The 19,414-nt window shown below is 38.3% G+C and overlaps 1 protein-coding gene across 1 annotated transcript; it reads left to right on the top strand.

The window, feature by feature from the left end:
- Positions 1-372: 372 nt before the first annotated feature.
- Positions 373-17,218, top strand: LOC139714884 (ankyrin repeat domain-containing protein 42-like; the record flags this gene model as incomplete). The annotated part of the gene is made up of 7 exons (XM_071626531.1): positions 373-468; positions 1,563-1,685; positions 2,049-2,183; positions 7,307-7,433; positions 10,763-10,780; positions 16,001-16,136; positions 16,709-17,218. Coding segments are annotated over 7 exons (767 nt in total), but the record flags the coding sequence as incomplete, so codon positions are not given.
- Positions 17,219-19,414: the final 2,196 nt, after the last annotated feature.

Raw genomic sequence — 19,414 nt, 5'->3', positions numbered from 1 at the left:
GACTAATTGGCATTTAGACAAAATGGTTGGTAGACAAGTTGGTAGTAGACGAAGCGAGTTTAGACGAGATGGCGTTAGACTAGGTGAACAGTGGACAGTGTGGTTGTAGACGAGGTGCCAGTTTACCATCATCATCATCATCATCATCGTCATCATCATCATAATCAACATCATCATTTGTGTTGTCATGTTTTTATAATTCTATTACAGTGTTCATCATATGGACTTGGTTAAGATGTCTATTACATAGATATGTATTATATTACATGATATAAAAGCTGCAATGCTATCATGATTGATATAATTATTATTGTTATGGCTGTTGTTGATGTTGTTATTGTTATTGTTATTCATTTTCACACCTACCTTCAGTCCACGTTCAGAATAATGCTGGAGAGACACCCATGGATGTGGCAAGTAGATTTGCACAGCTGGCGTGTGTCAAGCTTCTCAAGGGAGATGATTCAGGTAAGATGTATGGTTTTACCTGTTTGTTTGTTTGCTTGTTTTTGCTAGGGTACCATGGAAGATGTTATTGTCACATACAGATATATATATATTTGTGTGTGTGTGTGTGTGTGTGTGAATGAGACAGTAACAGGCACTTTCACGAGGTGCATGAAATATGAAATACTTGCAATTCTGAGACAAAAAAAGAACAGATATTGAAAGCAAAGACTCTTATCTTTTAGTAAAGGTAATTTTTTTTTTTTTGATGCTAATAAACATGAGTGTAGGCCATGAATGCAGATGCCCTTGTGTATATTTTGGAAACCTGGTATACCAGGTTCCTGTCTATGAGCTGATGCTACAGAAACTCCAGGTTCGCAAAGGATCATGCTGAAGGGATAGTGTAGTATTGGTTGTGGTGAGGATTCAAGTTTTAACTTTTTGCAAGATACTGAGAAACCACTTTATGAAAAACTAAAAAGCACACAATTCCACACGAATTTTAAAGTTTATTTAATGAAATTGGCTTGAAGTGGCTGTGATATCCAAAAACAAAGTAAAACAAAGTGATCCTAATAAAAGATAGGTCTTACCTTTTATTAGAATCACTTTGTTTTGGCTATCTCAGCCATTTCAAAACAAATTTTCATCGCATAAACTTTGAATTCCTCTTAGAATTATATGCTTTTTCATATTTCACAAGAGGTTTCTCATTATCTCAAAAACTCATCATCAAAAAACGTTGGAAACCTGAAACCCATCTCAACCTAAACTGCACCATCCCTTTAACCCTTTGAACCCGGATGGCTGATTTTCCGGCCTCACTGAGAAAGTAAAATAACCTGAAAGGTCGGTTTACCGCCATCAAGTCATGTGACTTCTTTTTAGCTCGATATGACCTCCTGCATGACCCCATGTTTTATCAGGTGATCAGTTACAGCAATGTACGGGACTTGTGCATTGCAGGCCTAGTTTTCATGCATTTTGATTGGAGAAAAAGTGAAAAAAATGCAAGGAAAATGGCAAGAAAAACATACACAGCCAAGGAGGCTCTTGCAATGGAATACTGGGAGAATCCACGGAAAACATTGATGACTCTGAATTTTGTCAAGGTAGTGATTTTGAGGACGAAATTGATACAAAGGATGAGGTTGCAGCAGGTATGTTGGTGGATGTGGATTCAGCGGTTCCTATAAGCACCTCCAGCCTGGTGCAAGCGGGGGAGATCATAGTCAGTGTGCCATTGGAACTAGTGGTCATGGCCAAGATGGTGATAGTCACAGCGAAGGCACGGAAGAAAATGTTGGTCAGAAGAAACAAGTTTTCTTATTAATATTCCTGTTACTTTGTCAGCACATTCCTTCAAATATGATAATTATTAGTTTATTTTGTGTGTTATACTTTTTATAGTAGAGTAATAAAAAACTTATGTGTTTAGAATCTAGAATTGTTCAAATTCCTACATCTATTGACTTCTATTTTGACATATTTTTGACATAAGTCAAATACGCGAAATATGTCAAATAATTCAGGGTTCAAAGGGTTAAGTCTGTTAGTATTAGTACTCTCTCAATCTCTCTTTGTCCCTTCCTCCATAGACTCAGATAATGAGGTGATGGCTGACTATGCTGACCCAGAGGCCAGGCAGGACCGCATCCTCCAGCGCTCCGTGGACCACGGCGTGGAGGGCGAGAGCATTCCGCTTTCGTCACGGCAGAAGGAGGAGGCAAGAGGTAGGAAGCACACCCCTGGGCACATCACTAGCTTGGAGAGATCATTCTAGAAACAAATTCTGTTCTTTACTGACTTTTCCCTCCATCCATATTGCCATATACATGTATATCGTTGCTGGGGCGACAAGACCTCGTATTTGAAATTTTGGTGAAAAAGACTTCTTAGGATTAATGGTCAGATAATCAATTAAGTGATATCCAGTCCAAATCCTAGCTGTCTTTCCCCCCAAAATGAAGCCACCACGGCATTCTAAAAGAAAGGCTCTCCCATTCGATACAGTGCTTTGGCTGTCATGTTTTTTTGCTCTCCTGAATATATTTGACATTTTGTAGATACGAGGTCTTGTCGCACCAGCGACAATATATCATCCTGAGGAATATGCATAATTAGCAAGATATTTTCATCTCTCTCAACACCAAGTGCAGGGAAAGGGGAATTAGCCCGGATTCTGATCGCTATACAAGTTGCTTGCATGTGGATTAAAAAGCATAAGGTTACAAGTTAACTGCCCTTTCTGATTGTTCTTTAGTCCTTTTATTTGGAAATAAGATGGTGTTATGTCTTCATTTCTGAATATGAACTACTACATTGTGATCGCAGTGATGGTCACCATCGTTGGAGATGTAGCACTGTGTTTATGCAATGTTATCACTGCTACTGAAGGTGTTGGAAGCCAGCACCCAGCAATCCCCACCCCCCCCCCCCCCCCAATCATGTTAGCATCCTACGCGATGCTCCAGCCCCACCTGTCGCCATGCTTGAAAGCAAAGCCCTGGAAGCAGTCCCTGCCCTTCGTCTGCTCAGTGTGACAATAACAACCGAACTAACGTGGAAAGCTCAGGTTGATCACAGGATATTACAAGCATCTCACCGTGTATATGAGACCCGCCACAACAAAAGGATCCTAAAGTCGCTGATGGCTGAGCCAAGAAAATCGAGTTTGAAGTCAGATCATCAAAATTGGTCAAAACCATCAAATATCTGTTTCTGACACAATTTTGTAGTCTGATGTTTCGTCTATCATCTGCTGAAGCTAAATGATCATGGGAAAGTCAAGAAATTAGCGATTTTCTGAGCCATGATTTTCCGACTTTCAACGGAACAGAATCGTGTCCGAAGATTTGGATTTAGCACCGCAGTTAGACTCTGCCCCTTGCAACGAGGGAGTGATCTTATTGGTCGGTGTGTGGCATCCTTGTTACTGATTGGTTGTGCGTAGACCGCTGACACTAAGCTTGAATGAACATCACAGAGGTTGCTAGGAGCATACCTTCTATTGTCAAGAGGTGAAAACTGTCTTACCTCCCCTTGATCGCGATTCCATCGGAAGGAAAACTTTGAAGGTGGTTTTCTCGAAACGCTGATTTTCTAGACCACTCGACATGCTCTCATAAAGTCATCGATATCTCCGCAACCAAGTTTTTTTATGAGTTGTGTTATATATGAAATTAATGCTGAGGAATAAGGGAATAATATAATATCATTTTCAGAAAATTGACCGCTCCTGATTTTTTGGATCCTTTTGTTGTCGCGGGTCACATATGTTCTAACAAGGCTGAAAGTGTTTGGGGTTTCTCATGATGATCTAGTGTTCATCTACACTTCAAATGTACGTCTGTTGACGGAATTCATTGTCCCGCGCCTCGTTTCATAAAGATGTTAGAATGACAACTGTTGCCAGAATAGCAACTTCCAATAGCAACAGCCAATCAGAAAACTGGATTCTTGTCATTGCCATGACTATTGCCATTCCAGCAAAAGTTGCTATCCTAGCCAACTTTTTATGAAATGGGGGCCCCGTTCTGGGGAAGCAGCATCACCACACCTCAGTCCACCAGAATTGAGAGCACAAGAACAAACCCATTGTGATCACCTCTCCTGAGAAGTATCATTAAGATGAACTCTGCATGCCGTATGTCATCCAAACCCATTAAAGTTGTTGAACAAACCTCATCCTAAGTTTTGGGGAATTTCTGTTGCTATCTAGACAGACATGGAGATCTGCTTCCCCCATGTAGACAATTTGTATCTTGAGCCGGACTCAGAAATGGATACTACTTAAGTGCCAAACACCAAAACAAAATTAAATGCGCGTAAGTACGTATTTCAGCAATAGTGAAGCTATTAAATACTTTGTAATTAGATCAATTGCTTACAATTTTAACATTTAAAAATGCGTGGCAGCCAGTTCTTTTGGTAACTTGATATATTTGTGACAAATTGTTTATGGCAGTTTAATACAGCGATAGCCTGATTAAGGTGAAGTTCTCATATGATAGATTAAGAGTAAATATGTAGTTTCTCATATCAGGGCAATTACCCACCGGCTTAATACTGGGTAGTGATAAGGGTAGAGTAAAGATTCGGGTAAGGGAAGGTTTAGGGTTAGAATTTGGGTAAGGGTTAGTATAAGGTTAATGATTAGGATTAGGGTTACGGTCAGGGGAAGGGTCTGGGGTAATTGCCCTAGACCCATAGTTCTTTATATTGCATTTCCTGTGTTTCATCTCTCCATATACAGAGCTGTATTGTGTTAGTGTAATGTAGCATGCTTGTCCTGACATGTTACATGAATGCATTCAGGTTTGCTTTTTTCTGCAGTTTGATTTATTTCAAAATGTTGACATGTAAACCTAAATTTATATTTTCTTGATTGTGTATGTACATGTATCATAATGTTATTTTTTGGGAAAAAATGTTTGTATGTATCTTTATAGCCTGACCATAATGTGACATAAATTTGATATAGATTGTAATGATGATTATGATTATTATGGTGATGATGTTGGTATGTCGATGATGACATTGGTGTAATGACCAAGATATCTTTGATCTGAGTCTTGAATTTGTATATTTTTTTCCTTTAAATTTGGATTTGACATAATCCTATACAGTTGAACCTCTCGTATCCAGACAAGTGGCAGAAATATGTGGTTTGTAAGATTTTACAAGTAAGGATCAATTCAGAATTTTTCATCACTCTTGAATTTTAGCATATTTTTACAGCAGACTGCCCCCTTAACCCATTGAAGATGGGCTGATTTTGCTACAACACACATTTTCTATAGACACTTGCCCGAGTATACTCGAGCCTCATCCTCAATGGGTTAAAGTGTACTGTAAAGTGTAAGTAGATTGATTGTTCATGGAATTTACTCTACTTCTTTTCTGCCTGATCATAGTGACATATTTTTTTTTCTTCTTTGTTTAGTGATATGATGGTGGCCTCCACCCAAGATAAATTAAGCCAAGTAGTAATTGTAATCAGCATGAGGTTCCTGTAATTACCTCCACCAAGGAGGGAATGTTTTTGTTGGCGTTGGTTTGTTCGTTTGCTGTTTGCAAAATAGCTTTACCCGTTGAGGACAATTTCCGAGTATATTCGGGCAGGTGTCTGTGGGAAATGTGTTTTGTAGCAAAATCAGTCCGTCCTCAAGGGGTGAATAAGCTGTGAACAAATTCAGATGAAACTTACAGGAAAAATTTATGATGACACAAGGAACAGATGATACGATTTTTGAAATGATCTGGATTACCATTTTGATCCAGGCTACTTTTTTATTTCGTTGTTGTTGTTGTTGTTGTTGTTGTTGTTGTTGTTGTTGTTGTTGTTGTTGTTGTTGTTGTTGTTGTTGTTGTTGTTGTTGTTGTTGTTGTTAAAAGGATTATCATTGGTAAATGGGGCCAACGAATGACAGAGTCATACAGTAAGCTGCTGATGAGGTAGACTGTTAATGAGACACAAGAAAAACGCTTCTCTTTGTCATTGGGAAATAAGGACAATTCTCAGCATTTAACTACTCAGGAAGAAATAAGCTGCTTGGCAAAGGGAGGTCTGTGCTCTCCGAGTACTTTTCTAGTTTTTAGATGTTCTATTTGTTCTGCTTGATGAACAGCCAAACTGCTATCTGCGTCCATTGTCATACAAGGAACTTTTGGAAGTTAGAATTAAGAGGTTGGAGGGGAAGACTTTTCCTCTTTATATCTCATGTCAGGAGACAAAAAAAAACAACATTTTTCTCTTTAACTCTTCTATAACTCCTTAATTGCCCTGGGAACAGTGTCAGACTCACTGCAAGTGGGTATTTTTTTTTTTGTCTATGTGATCATTCTGTTTTTAAATACTAATTACCTTGGGGACGTGCTGAGAAGATTCTGCTAGCATTAATAGTACTTCGATAGCATTTGCTATTTGCTCTTTGGCCTGGGAACTAACTGTTTTGACCTCTTTCATCTTCATATTGGACTGTGGCGTCCCCCGGGGCAGAGTTAGAATTGAAAGCTGTCAGAATACTTTCATGTGGTATTTTTTTCTTCTTGTTTATTTAACCTGATAAGAAGGATAATAAATCATCATCTCAGAATATTCCTTTAAGAGTACTGCCCCCCAGGGAGGTTAATGGAGGTTATTTAAGCATCATTATTCTCAAAACCCTTCTGTGCCCCCGGTGACATGGTAATTATCTTTTTCTTCTTGTCATCACTTATTGACTTGCAGCACGGACAGGAATTATAGGTGTCCTGTTCTTACCTTGTTCCTTCCGCCTGCCGGAGAGAGCAGATATATAATTGTCTTTTTTGGCTGTATCATCTGTATAAAATTCTTTAACCTCCATAGATATTGCAATTTGTCATCAAGCAGCTTGGTGGCCTTATCATTTTTTCTTTCTTAAGACATGATTTTATTTTTCTTTTCCTGTTTATGCCATCATAACCAGACAAATACAGTTTTAATTCCCACAGGTCGAGGTCACTGCTGGGCATGATATCATTCTCTCAATGCTTTCTGCCCCTTGAGAGAGAGAAAGAGAAAAAGCAGCATATGGAGTCAACCTTCATACTTTACTGCTCTCTCCTAAACTAAGCAGAGAGTAATTTGTATAAGCAGCATGGTGTTTTCATGTCTGTTTATCAAGAGAGTAAAATGTTTTGTATTTGGGTGTTCCCTAATAACACCCATTCAAGCTGTAATCGCCCTTGAGGGGAAGCACATCAGCAAAATCAATATTCACGTGTCATGCTGGCACCATGGAATCATTCGAGTGCAAAACGTTTGCGGTAGATGATGAAGGTGTTGATCGATTGATGTGTGCGTTTTAATCACTATGGTAACCGTTGCCAGGCCGCGCCCTGAAGCGAGTGGAAGAGCTGGAGCGAGTCCTGGGCATCGCCAAGACCAACTACCACCAGCTGGGTGGGAGGCTGGACGAAGACCGGGAGCAGCAGCGTCGGGAGAGGGAGAGCGACAGGTGAGGGCGGGGCCGGGCGGGGCAGGTTGTCTCTGGTAGAAGATACCACCAAGAATTTCCCGTTTTTGAATTCTCTTGGTCGGGTGCATGTCACTTCCGGAGTAGCTGGATTGAAAACAAATAGCTCACCTGCTCATATGCAGAGCATGAGTATGGATGCAGTGCACACTGGCAATTATACAAATCTACATCCTACGATGTGATACATATGACACAGTGCGGCATTCGCAAACTTTACTTTCAAAATCCTCCATCTACTTTGTACCGTTCTCTTCTGTTGCTGTAAAAGTGGATATTTTTCATGGTGTTGAAATTTCCACGCATTTCGCGCAACCAGAAAGTAGCGTGAAAATAAAGGCACGCGAATATTTTTGCTTGCCATATGTTCCAGTAGTTGATGTCTTGATTCCACGGAATTAAAAACCCACAAAACTCCTCCTACCCTCCTGAGTGCAAAAAATTAGTCATGTGAAAATGTCCACTTTTATAGTATCTGTCTGTATAATTTTTTGTGGCTAATTGAATGTTCAGATGGACCACATTTGATGGTTTCATGGAAATTTTTGGCCAATTACTGAAGAAAAGTAAATAAATTTGTCTCAAAAGTATGCCAGTTGTGGGTTACTCTTCACTCCAGCCGCTGCTCTCTGTCACCCTTTGTCACATTCATGTAAATACCCAGATGTCCCACCATGAGAATAAGTGTAGGGATTTTTTTTTTTTTTTTTTTGCAACCAGTCACTGCAAATCAGTTTTACATGTCAGTGAGTGCAAGTCAGTAAACAGTATAAACTCAAATCACAGATGGTTCTTATTGGATTCTATTGAGTTGGGTAAATTATATAAATCTATATTCTACACGAACATTACAATGATTGCCTAGGTCCAATCTGATCCGGTATAATTTCAGTCCAGTGTCCTTTTTTTTTTTTGTATGTGCTCTTTTTTCCTTTCTTCTTGACACAACGGGTTAAGGAAAATGAAAATGTGTGAAACAAAAGCAAGGACTTGGATGAGACTAACATGAAAGCAGATAATCATTATCATGTGACATGACTCAGAAGATTCCATACTGACATTTTAAACATAGATTACTTGCTGATATTAAATACTAATATACTAATATATAATGACTTATACTCTCGCAAAGGGCCGTTGTTTTTTATCAGATGTGGAAATAAATGAAATGAAAATGAAATGAAATTTGCAGCAAGGGAAGGGAGACTGGCAGCAGGGGCAATTCCCCCCTTCCCCCTGAAACTACAAAAACAATAAATTGTCAGAATATGCCTTTGTATTAGGGTAAATACAAGTCAATAGACATTAAAAAAGGTACTTAAAACTGTGACAAAACTATATGCTAGATATCAACTTGGGTGTATCTGCATGTATCACACTAAAGGTAAAACTAAAATGCAGAAAAGCATAAAGAAAAGAAAAAGTCCATCAAGCAAATTATTAACAGTTCTGTCCCTTTATATTTCAATAATTCTCTGCCTGAGCTATCATTCTGGCTATTTTTATGCCTCCGCCACGAAGTGGTGCCGGAGGCATTTTGTTTTCGGGTTGTCCGTCCGTCCGTCCTTCCGTCCGTCCGTCCTTCCGTCCGTCCGTCCGTCCGTCCTTCCGTCCGTCCGTAATGAATTTTGTGGACAAGGTAACTATCAGAACCTGTTGAGGTATCCTAATGAAACTTGGCATGTATGTGTATAAGGGGGTGAAGTTGTGCCTATCAACTTTTGGGTGCACATGGTCAAGGTCAAAGGTCAAAAGGTCAAGGTCAAATACATAAAATTTCACTATTTCCACCATATCTATTGAATGCCTGAAGATATTTTCTTGAAACTTAGTGTATACATGTATTACCCAATTAAAATTCTCTGGTGAAAGTTTGGGTCATGAGGTCAAAGGTCAAAGGTCAAAAGGTCAGGGTCAAATACATAAAATTTCACTATTTCCACCATATCTCTTGAATGCCTGAAGATATTTTCTTGAAACTTAGTGTATACATGTATTACCCAATTAAGATTCTCTGGTGAAAGTTTGGGTCATGAGGTCAAACATCAAAGGTCAAAAGGTCAGGGTCAAATACATAAAATTTCACTATTTCCACCATATCTATTGAATGCCTGAAGATATTTTCTTGAAACTTAGTGTATACATGTAGTACCCAATTAAGATTCTCTTGTGAAAGTTTGGGTCATGAGGTCAAAGGTCAAAGGTCAAAAGGTCAAGTAAAAATATTAAAATTTCTTTTTTTTTCTCCGTACCTTGGAAAATTGTTCAAGGTATCTTCATGGAACATAGTATATACACGTACATGTACTGACTGGAAGTGATTATCTAGAGAATGTAGGGTTCATGGGGTTAAATGTTAGGGGTCAAAGGTCAAGTGCAATACTTCAAAATTTTACTATTTCCCTCATATTTATGCAATGCCAGCAGGGTTATTTTTTTTTTACACTTGGTGTATGCATGTGTAACCTAATGAAATTCTCTGGAAAGTTTTTTTTTAACTTCTTTTATTGCCTCAAAGGTCAAAAGGTCAAAGATCAAGTGAAAGTGCTGAACTAACTTTTTCCTTCATATCTCGGAAGTGGCTCAAGTTATCTTGAAACTTAGTACATGTTATGCATGTTCTACCTGAAAGTGATTATCTTATGAATTTTAGGGTCAAGGGCCTGATGAAAATGGTAACAATTTACTATTCAATTCAGAAATTGCACTTTTTCTCCACACCTGTACCTTGAAAATTACTCAATGCCTAAATGTATGAATGGGTCAAAGTCAAGTTAAAGTCCTTAAATCCGTAGATACATGCTCTCCTATTCATCCAATTAAACCTAAGTCAAGGAAGGTGAACATTCAACACATTTGTGACAAACTCGTCATTTCAGTATTTTGCCAATTTTGTGAAAATGTAATCACACATTGTCCACATGTACTATCTAGACCTATTGGGAAAATCATGCATTATGGCGGAGGCATACCAGTCGCCAAAGCGACATTTCTAGTTTTAAAAATGTAACGCTTTTTTTTTAAAGTAAAAAAGAAAAAAAAGATGTAATGTGAAGTAGAAGGCTTTTGTACTTGCCATCCCCTGTGTGAAAACCTAAAAAAAAAAATTCAATTAGACTGCTGAAAATAATGAAATGGAATGTTTTGTTTGAGAAGTGCTTTTGCGGGAAGAGATAGTGTAAGGTGGATTCCTTGCATGAGAAAGTACATTTTTTAACCATACTGTATCCATGTTCCAAGTGCATCAGTTTCTTGATATGAAAATTACCAACGGTCTGTAACTTTTTGTCTGTCCATCATCACATCTGAAGTGGGCCTGATTATCCAAGGTAACAAGATCAGCTGCTTTGGAGATTAAATGTTGACAAAGTTTACATTATTATTCATGTGCTCATGATGTGAACGTGTAGCCAGGCATTGGCAAATGGCCTGCTCCTGGATATGCTGTTTTGCTGGCTGGCTTATTGTTTTAGCAGATTTGTCTTTTGGTTTTGTGGTTACTATTTGAAAGAGCTACTATATACTCTGCCATTGCACAATATACATCATTCTATCCATTTTTTTCTCTTTCTCTCATTCTTTATGTATCTATCTCTTTATCTATCTCTCTGTCTTTCTATGTTTTATTCTATCTATCTATCTGTCTATCATCTGTCTGTCTATCTATCATCTATCTATCTATCCTATCTATCTATCCTATCTATCTATCTATCTATCTATCTATCTATCTATTTATCTATCTATCTACAGGGAGTATGTGTCTATCTAGCTCTTTATCTATCTATCCACCTAATCATTCATCTATCTTTCCGAATGTGTATCCATCGATGTATTTCTCCTTTCTTTTATGTACTTTTCCCTACGTTTAATCATCTGTCAATCCACAGTTTACTATCTTCTCAGCATAGCCAGTTATCCTGCAAAGTGGATGTTTGCAAAATGTTTTAATTCTTTTCACAGCTGCAGCTAATTGCTGTGGCCTGCATGACGCTGTTTATTGCCTTCATTTCTGCCTGATTGTGAAGTTTGTGGCATATTGAACATGAGTATGCATGCTTCCATGAGCAAAGTATACCATCTTAAAGGGATATATAGCTTTGGTTGAGACGGGGATTCAGGTTTAACTTTTTCGTAAAATAATACAGAATTATTATGAAATATTAAAGGGCATACAATTCTTAGAGGAATTCACAGTTTATTTGATGAAAATTGGTTTTGAAATGGCTGAGGTATTCTTGTACAGAGCAAAACAAAGAGTTCCTAATAAAAGGTGGGCCCCATCTTTTATTAGGACCACTTTGTTTTACTTTGTGTTTGTATATCTCAGCCATTTCAAAACCAATTTTCATCAAATAAACTTTTAATGCTATTTGATATCTCATATAATTGGTTTCTAATTATCTTGCAAAAAATTAAGATCTGAATCCCCATCTCAACCAAAACTGTACCATCTCTTTAAGGTCACTACATACAATGCAAAGTGAACATGAACATAATTTATTCTTCTAATTTGCAAGGATGTATTCTCTGCATCTCATAGGGTCATGACATGATATGCAAAGTCAACATGAGTATGTCTGTTTCTAATTGCAAAATATGATTGCATCTGAAGATTGCCACATAATATATAAAGTGAACAAGAACATGAGTGCTTCCACTTAGCAAAATATGGCAGCCTTTTGAGATCACTACATAATAATATGTAAAGTGAACATGAACATCATGATCTTATATTTGCATAAATATGACTGCATCTCATAAGGTAACCACAAAATATGTAAAGTGAACATTGACATGCACTCTTCCCTTAGCAAAGTATGGCAGCATGTTCAGGGCACTGTTTTGTGAATGTTGTCAGCCGTGACAAAGTTGTCAGTCTCTGACAGTTTCAGTAAAATCCTTGGTTTTGATTGGCTGAGAAGCTCTTGGTCACTGACTGTTACTATGGTGATTGTCAGAGACCGACAACCTTTCAGGGCTGACAATTTTCATGAAATGGTGCCCTGGTCGCTACACAATATGTAAAATTAACATCTCAACATGTATCCGTCTAATTGCAAATGCGTGACTGCATCTTATTAAGGTCGCTACACAATATATGCGAAGTGAGCGTCCACGTGCACTCTTACCATAGCAAAGTATGGCAGCATCTTAAGGTCTCTATGCACTATGTCACTCCATCCTGCCTCACATGCTGCCTGCTATAGCATTTCTTGAATTAGATGAGGTAAATCAAGGACCCACTATCCTATAAATGGTTCAGTGTTGTCCTTGATACAGATTTTCAAAAGACTACAGACTTGCAACTCTTTGCCCTACATCAACATAAACAAGCACTGAATTGATCAGTGTTTTAGTAGTAGCCATGATTAAAAAATCATGGGCGTACGTACTCGAGCAGGATTCGAGCCTACGACCTCCTGATCTCCGGACAGGCGTCACCTCCACTAGACCACCGAGCTTCCGCCGGACAGCAAGTGTTGGTTCTAATCCTTATAGCATGCAGCGGGTACTGCGTAATTATTCAAACGCCTGTCCGGAGATCAGGAGGTTGTAGGTTCGAATCCTGCTCGAGTATGTACGCGTGTGATTTTTTATCATGGCTACTACTAAAACACTGATCAATTCAGTAATTCGATGTAGGGCAATTTGTCATTCAGTTGCAATAAAAACATATCAACGAAAGAATTTCATGAATTGAATGACTATAGTCTGTCATTGTCATTTGATGTGCTCTAGCCACTCAGCTTTTTTTTTTTTCAGTTCATGATAACATAATGATATGAGAATATCAGTATGGTAATGACATATCTCTCACATCATTGGGGAATTTTGGGTAATTACTGTCAGACAGTATTTTAAGGTCCAGTATCACTCAGGGACGAGTAAAGAGATTGCTACTTATTAGCAAATGGCTATTGTGGGATTTTTATCATATGCTTTTCAGCAAAAGACTTACATCACAACTCATCCTCCTGTGCATGTCAGCAAAAAGAAAAAAAGAATCAACAAACAAACGCATACTTTTTTGTTAAGTGCCCCAAAACCATTGTCTGATGATTTTTGTTTAAATTTCTACTGTATGGTTTTTATAGTTTTTATGCCTCCGCCCGAAGGGTGCCGGAGGCATTATTTGATCTTATGTTGTCAGTACCAAAAGAGCAACAAAACATCACAAGCTGAACTGTAAATCATCATCAAAGTCATTTACTGACAAAAGAAATGTATATTACATGGCTGCACTTTTACATTATCAGCGAGAAGCAAAAAAAAAAAAAAAAAAAAACCTCGAAAATGCTTTTTCACACATCATAATGTTGAAATGAACAAATATGTCCTGAATAAATAATAAAGAAAATGACTCTACATTGAAGAAATAAATGTCAACAGTGGCAGCATAAGAGTTTTCAAGCATGATTCATAATAAATAAATTAACTTTGATATTTACAAAAATAAAGATGGGTAAATTTATGCACATCAGGACTCTCCTAGCTCAAGCTGACAATTCGTTGAAGGTGCAGTATGTGGCTGGGAAAACCTAATGCTCTCTCATCCATACGAGCTCAACTTGCATAACTCTCGCAAACAGCACGATTCATTTGCCACATTCATGCAACACTTTGTCACTAGACTTTGTTTTCCAGTTGGCACGCACGCTGAAACGCTTTCTTCGCCAATCTCACAGATGTCTTAATAGATCTAATTGTCAATGATTACAGATTATCTAATCCCCCTTATCCCTGTCATGCCATAATGGCATTCCTGTTGGTCTATTGGGCACATAGCTAAACCTGATTAGATTTGCTATCTACAACTAGGTCAAGTTTGGATAGATTAGATAAATCATCAAAATTATCCACCAGCAATGGAACTTCACAGCTGAAGAAAGAAATCAAAATCATCAGAATTATCCACCAGCAATGGAACTTCACAGCTGAAAAAAGAAATTTAATACAAATTAACTATTGCTCAATTGTGTGAATATGCATTTCCAGAACAAACACATGTGTTAGATTCCTCTGATACAGGCATTGGCATTTGGAATTATTTTCATTTTACTATGAAAGTAATATTAATCAACTTCATACATATTTCTAATATTCTCTATGTTGATATTGTGGTAGTTCTCTTGTTTAAGATTATGTAAAAACTGGTAAAACTTCAATGAGAATCCGATGTAAAAGCATAATTTTTTCCATTGAAGCACTGACACATAAGTTTTTTTTTTTCTTTCTATTTTTTTTTTTGTTGAGATACGTGACTGGTACCGAAAAATACTCCATTGTGAGGCATAGATAAAAACTCTATCTTGTGTGGTGTAGTAAATAATGATTCCCATGAGGAATGTGTCTCTCAGATTAAAAGAAGAGAGCTGGCCACTTTCTGAAGAAGAGGAAGTATGAGGCCATAAACAGCAAAGATTTAAAATCACTGACATTGGTATATGATCATATATAGGTCCCTTCAATCATGACAATCATCATAATTCTAGGTTTTCTGTCACATGACTATCGTTGCCCAACCACGCCTCTCTGATATTTTCTTATTTTTTTGATTTCTTTTGTGATGACAAATCATGATGAAATTTCAAAGTGCTTTTGTTTTTACATAAGTTACCTTGGTTTTATTGTTGTTATATGATGTTGATTGTGTTGTCATATTGTAAAACCAGGAATTTTCTTATGCATTTTAATTTTGCAAATTCCTTGAGAGCCAAGATATGCAAAATTAAAATGCATGCGAAAGTCCTTGTCTACACATTATTCATTGATTACCATAACATTTTATGATGCTAAAAAGACAGTCGGCTTCAGTTTGTGAAAATATCTTGCTTTACATCATCTTTTTTCACAATTCACGGAAGTGGTACAATTGAACCCATGGTTTAAACCATGGTTTATGCAAATTTCTTCTGCGTAAATACGACTGAAACATTGCGTTCACCAACAGACCTCCAGTAGCAAACGCGCATTGATACGCACATGCCAAAGGTACGCCTACTTCACGCTAATTTTAGACCATGGTACAATTTTTTTTTTACCATGGCCTAAGTTTAAACCATCTTTGTGAATTGGGGCCTTATGTTTGCCCGGTACTATTTCAAAAAAAAGAATAACAATGATGTTCAGGGGTGAATCCTGGGGGGGAGGGGGGGGGGGGGGCATTTCCTGAAGCAGTTTGGTCGGATATTTTTCTGACAAACTTACAAAGCTACTGAAATCCTTGCATCTCATTGGCTGAGAGCAAATATATCCGACAACTTTGTTGGACAAAATGCTTCATGAAATGCCCCCGGGTATTCAGTAAAGAGGGGGCGCCTCTACAAAATTAAAGGGGGTGCACGCACCCCTCTCCCATTTTTGTCTTTTTATTTCTTTTGTTTTAACAAAAAGTAAAGGGGGTGAGTGCCTGGTGCACCCCTCTCCCATTTTTCTCTTTTTATTTCTTTTGTTTTAACAAAAAGTAAAGGGGGTGTGTGCCCGGTGCGCTCCCCCCTATATCTGCCACTGATGATAATAATAAAAAGAAAACACTTTTCTGCAAACAGGATGATCCAGGAGTTGGAGTCACAGCTGGAGTACGAGAGGCTGAGACGAGAGAAGCTAGAATCACAGCTGGATGAGTGTCGGGCCGAGATCCAACACCTCAACACCATGCTGGAGAGGGCATCCAACTTTGGCCATGTGAGTGTACCGGTATTCACCCCCTTCCCTTTGATAATGCCCTTCCCTACCCCCTTGCCTACCCCACTGGGATTCACTCCCTTCCCTTTAAATCACCCCTCCCCTCCCCTCCCCTCCCCTAATCAATTTCAAATATGATTGCAACCGCATTTCCAAATTTAAAGCAACTGTGTTTTACATGCATCAAGACAAATTATCTCTGATACTGTCGTAATATTTCATTGAATAAAATCCCCCAAATACTGAGTGCTATAGACACATACCCGTAGTCATATTTTCTTTTATGGTCAGCAATTGGCAAAAGTTTCATGCAGTGAATTTTCATCTGGTTTTAGTGGAACCAACACAATCTCTTATCTGCATTAGAGACTTCATCATTATTCTCTCTCTTAGATTTGAGATGTTTGAGTCATAATGAATTGACTGGGAATGTTTTACTCACTTGAATACAGTAGTTGACAAGTGAACTAACGAGAACAGATGAAGAGTAGAGTTAAAAGAATGTTGTACGTGTACTTGGTTCCTAAAGCGTAAGCCATCGCTAACTGTTTTTACCGTATCTGTTTTTGTAGAGTGAGGAAGACGCCAAGCCCAAGAAGACAAAGAAAAAGAAGAAGCGTCCAGTGTCAGCGGGGAGTGGAGGGGTCTTCATCAGACGCACCATCAGCAAACCGACCCCGCCCCAAAACCTGGATCTGTTTTAGGGTATCTACACTGCCCCCTAGATAAACAAAAATAAGAGCCTCTGAACTCATTCTGAGAAGCATTTTTCAGAGCCAGTGTCTGTGTAACTGGTTGATTGATGATCTCTTGTGTTATTTTGTCCCCTATCACTTAAGAGATGTCATCGATTAGCTGTGTACAGCCCTCCCAATGATTCGGGATCATCCCACGACACCAATACCCACAATTCATACAGCCCATGAATCAACACTTGGCAAATAAAGCCCGTAAGTTTGACAGTTGGTAAAAACAGCCCACAAGTTTGACATATACAACACAGGGCTTTATATGTTGGTCTCGTGGGCCTTGTTTGCTTAGTGTCGAACTCATGGACTGTATGACTCGGGGGCTGTATGACTCGTTGGCTGTATGACTCATGAGCTGTATGATTTGTGGTTTTCGGTTTTGTGACTTGCACCCAATGATTATCCCCCATACTGGCCAGAGTCACAAAGTGTGACTATTTGTGCTTATATAATCATGTGATGCTCTTTCGACCAAGACTTAGATGATAAATTCATTATTCAAATTATGATAGTCCTTATTGTAAACATTGTTTGTGAGCATTGTTAGATTCGATGGATGTTTTTCTTGTCTCCTTTAACAGACATAAGACTTTTTTAAATAGTAATGTTTCATTTGCTTCTCTAACCCGTAGAGGATGGGCTGATTTTGCTGCAACAATCATTTCCCATAGCCGCCTGCCTGAGTATACTCGGGGCTAGTCTTCAATGGATTGAGAACCATACAGGGGCTACAAAAATAGAGGGGATGCTTAGCTCTTCAAAAAAAAACAAACAACAACAACAACACTTGAAAATGGGGGAAAAATCACAAACCCATTTTCTCCCAAAAGAGTTCCGCTCAAAGATTCTTCACATTGTAGTTGGGGTACTTTTACATTAAACCTTGACACCCCCCCCCCCCCCATAAAAAAAAAAAGGTTTTATGACCCTGCCATGAGCTTGTTGATGAAGCCTAAACGTTGCCTACTGATGCTTGCGTGATTCAGAGTAAATTTTCATGTCAATAAGTGTTTCTTTTCTGAAGTGAAACTCCTTTAGAAAACAACATATGTGTGTCATATTAGCTTTCTGTCAAGTGCACAGTTTATGGTAACAATTCAAGAGATTTGTTGTTGTTGTGGTAATTATTTCCTCTGACTAGCAAAGTTTGAAAAGACCTTGTTTTTTTTTTAATGCCTTGCATTAGTAATGCATAGCATCCAGAGTAAGGGAGGAGGTAAATATACCACATGAACTGACTCAAGTGCACATAGATTGTGTGAAAACCAAGGAAAGAAAAACATGAGAGGAACAATGAATGCTGGTGTTCGTAAATCAAATTGTATGTTTTTACTATGTATTGTGCATGTAGGTGAGATTAATTTAAACTTTTAGGAGAAAATGTGAAACGAAGCAAACCAAAAGTGTACTGTACATATCTATATGTTTGTGTCAGCAAATACATTATTGCTGCGACACAAGTCATAGTAGATGGATTATACTAGTGTACTAGTGTACTACTGTACACTGTGTTCAGGACATTGTCAGACAGCACTGTCAACATTTGCAGATCGCAGTAATTTTAGTTGCCATAGGAACTGCTAGGCACCAACCAATAAGCGCCGAGCATTTCCCGTCATTACCAGTTTAGCTGCAATCCAATCATGATTTCATTGTGACACTTTCCAGAACTGCAAATCTTGTCAAATATTCAGGTCCCCAAATCATCATCAATATATTTTTATATACTTTACTTTTCGGCTATTACAAAATTTTGATATAACGAAAGAAGACCACTGGCCTTAATGCCATCGTTATAATGGGAGTGCACTGAAGTCACTTTGAAGTTATTAGGGAGGGGATGGTACAAGTACTGTATACGCCGAATATTTCGTGAGGTTTTTATTTTCGCAAATTTCGCAAGTCAGGTGCTATTCGCGAAAATTAAAGACACGCGAAAATATTGGCTCTGATCCCGTTGTGAATGTTAACGTACGCGTCTACACTTCTCCGTTCCAGTACAGGACTCCACGATCGCGAATTTAACCACTCGCGAAATTGTCGGGAATTCCCAATTTGCGAAATTTTAGACTCATGAAATATATGGCGTATACAGTAATCAGTCACTAGGAGCCATGATGGGGGGGGGGGGGGGGGGGGGGGCGGGAGGGGGTACACAACAATGTTAAATCATTTCAATGTGATAGTATTGTAAAAAAAAAAAAGAAGACATGCTTTCAAGGTTAGAATTATTGTATATTTTGATTCCAGCAAGTGGTGTCAGAGAATTTATTCTAACTGGTTCAGTTCAGTTCAGTTTATTTTATTTTCGCGCAGGATCTGCTACAGCCAATGGCTGTTCTTTAGCTGGTTTGTGCCAACAAAAAACGCATACATCATGAAATGCAAGAACATTATACACTTGGATGATCACCTTGAATTACATGAAAACACGCTTGTAAAGTATCTTGTCGAATGTTGTTATTGTTTTGTATTGTAGCATGAGTCTAGTTTATGTTGTTAAATTTTGTGTGTGTCTTTTTCCTAGTA

The sequence above is a fragment of the Diadema antillarum genome, unplaced genomic scaffold, assembly GCF_040938485.1.
Source record: "Diadema antillarum isolate AM-2024a unplaced genomic scaffold, OU_Dant_1.0 seq00002495_RagTag, whole genome shotgun sequence".
Classification (NCBI taxonomy): domain Eukaryota; kingdom Metazoa; phylum Echinodermata; class Echinoidea; order Diadematoida; family Diadematidae; genus Diadema; species Diadema antillarum.
This window is presented reverse-complemented; position numbering and strand designations above follow the sequence as displayed.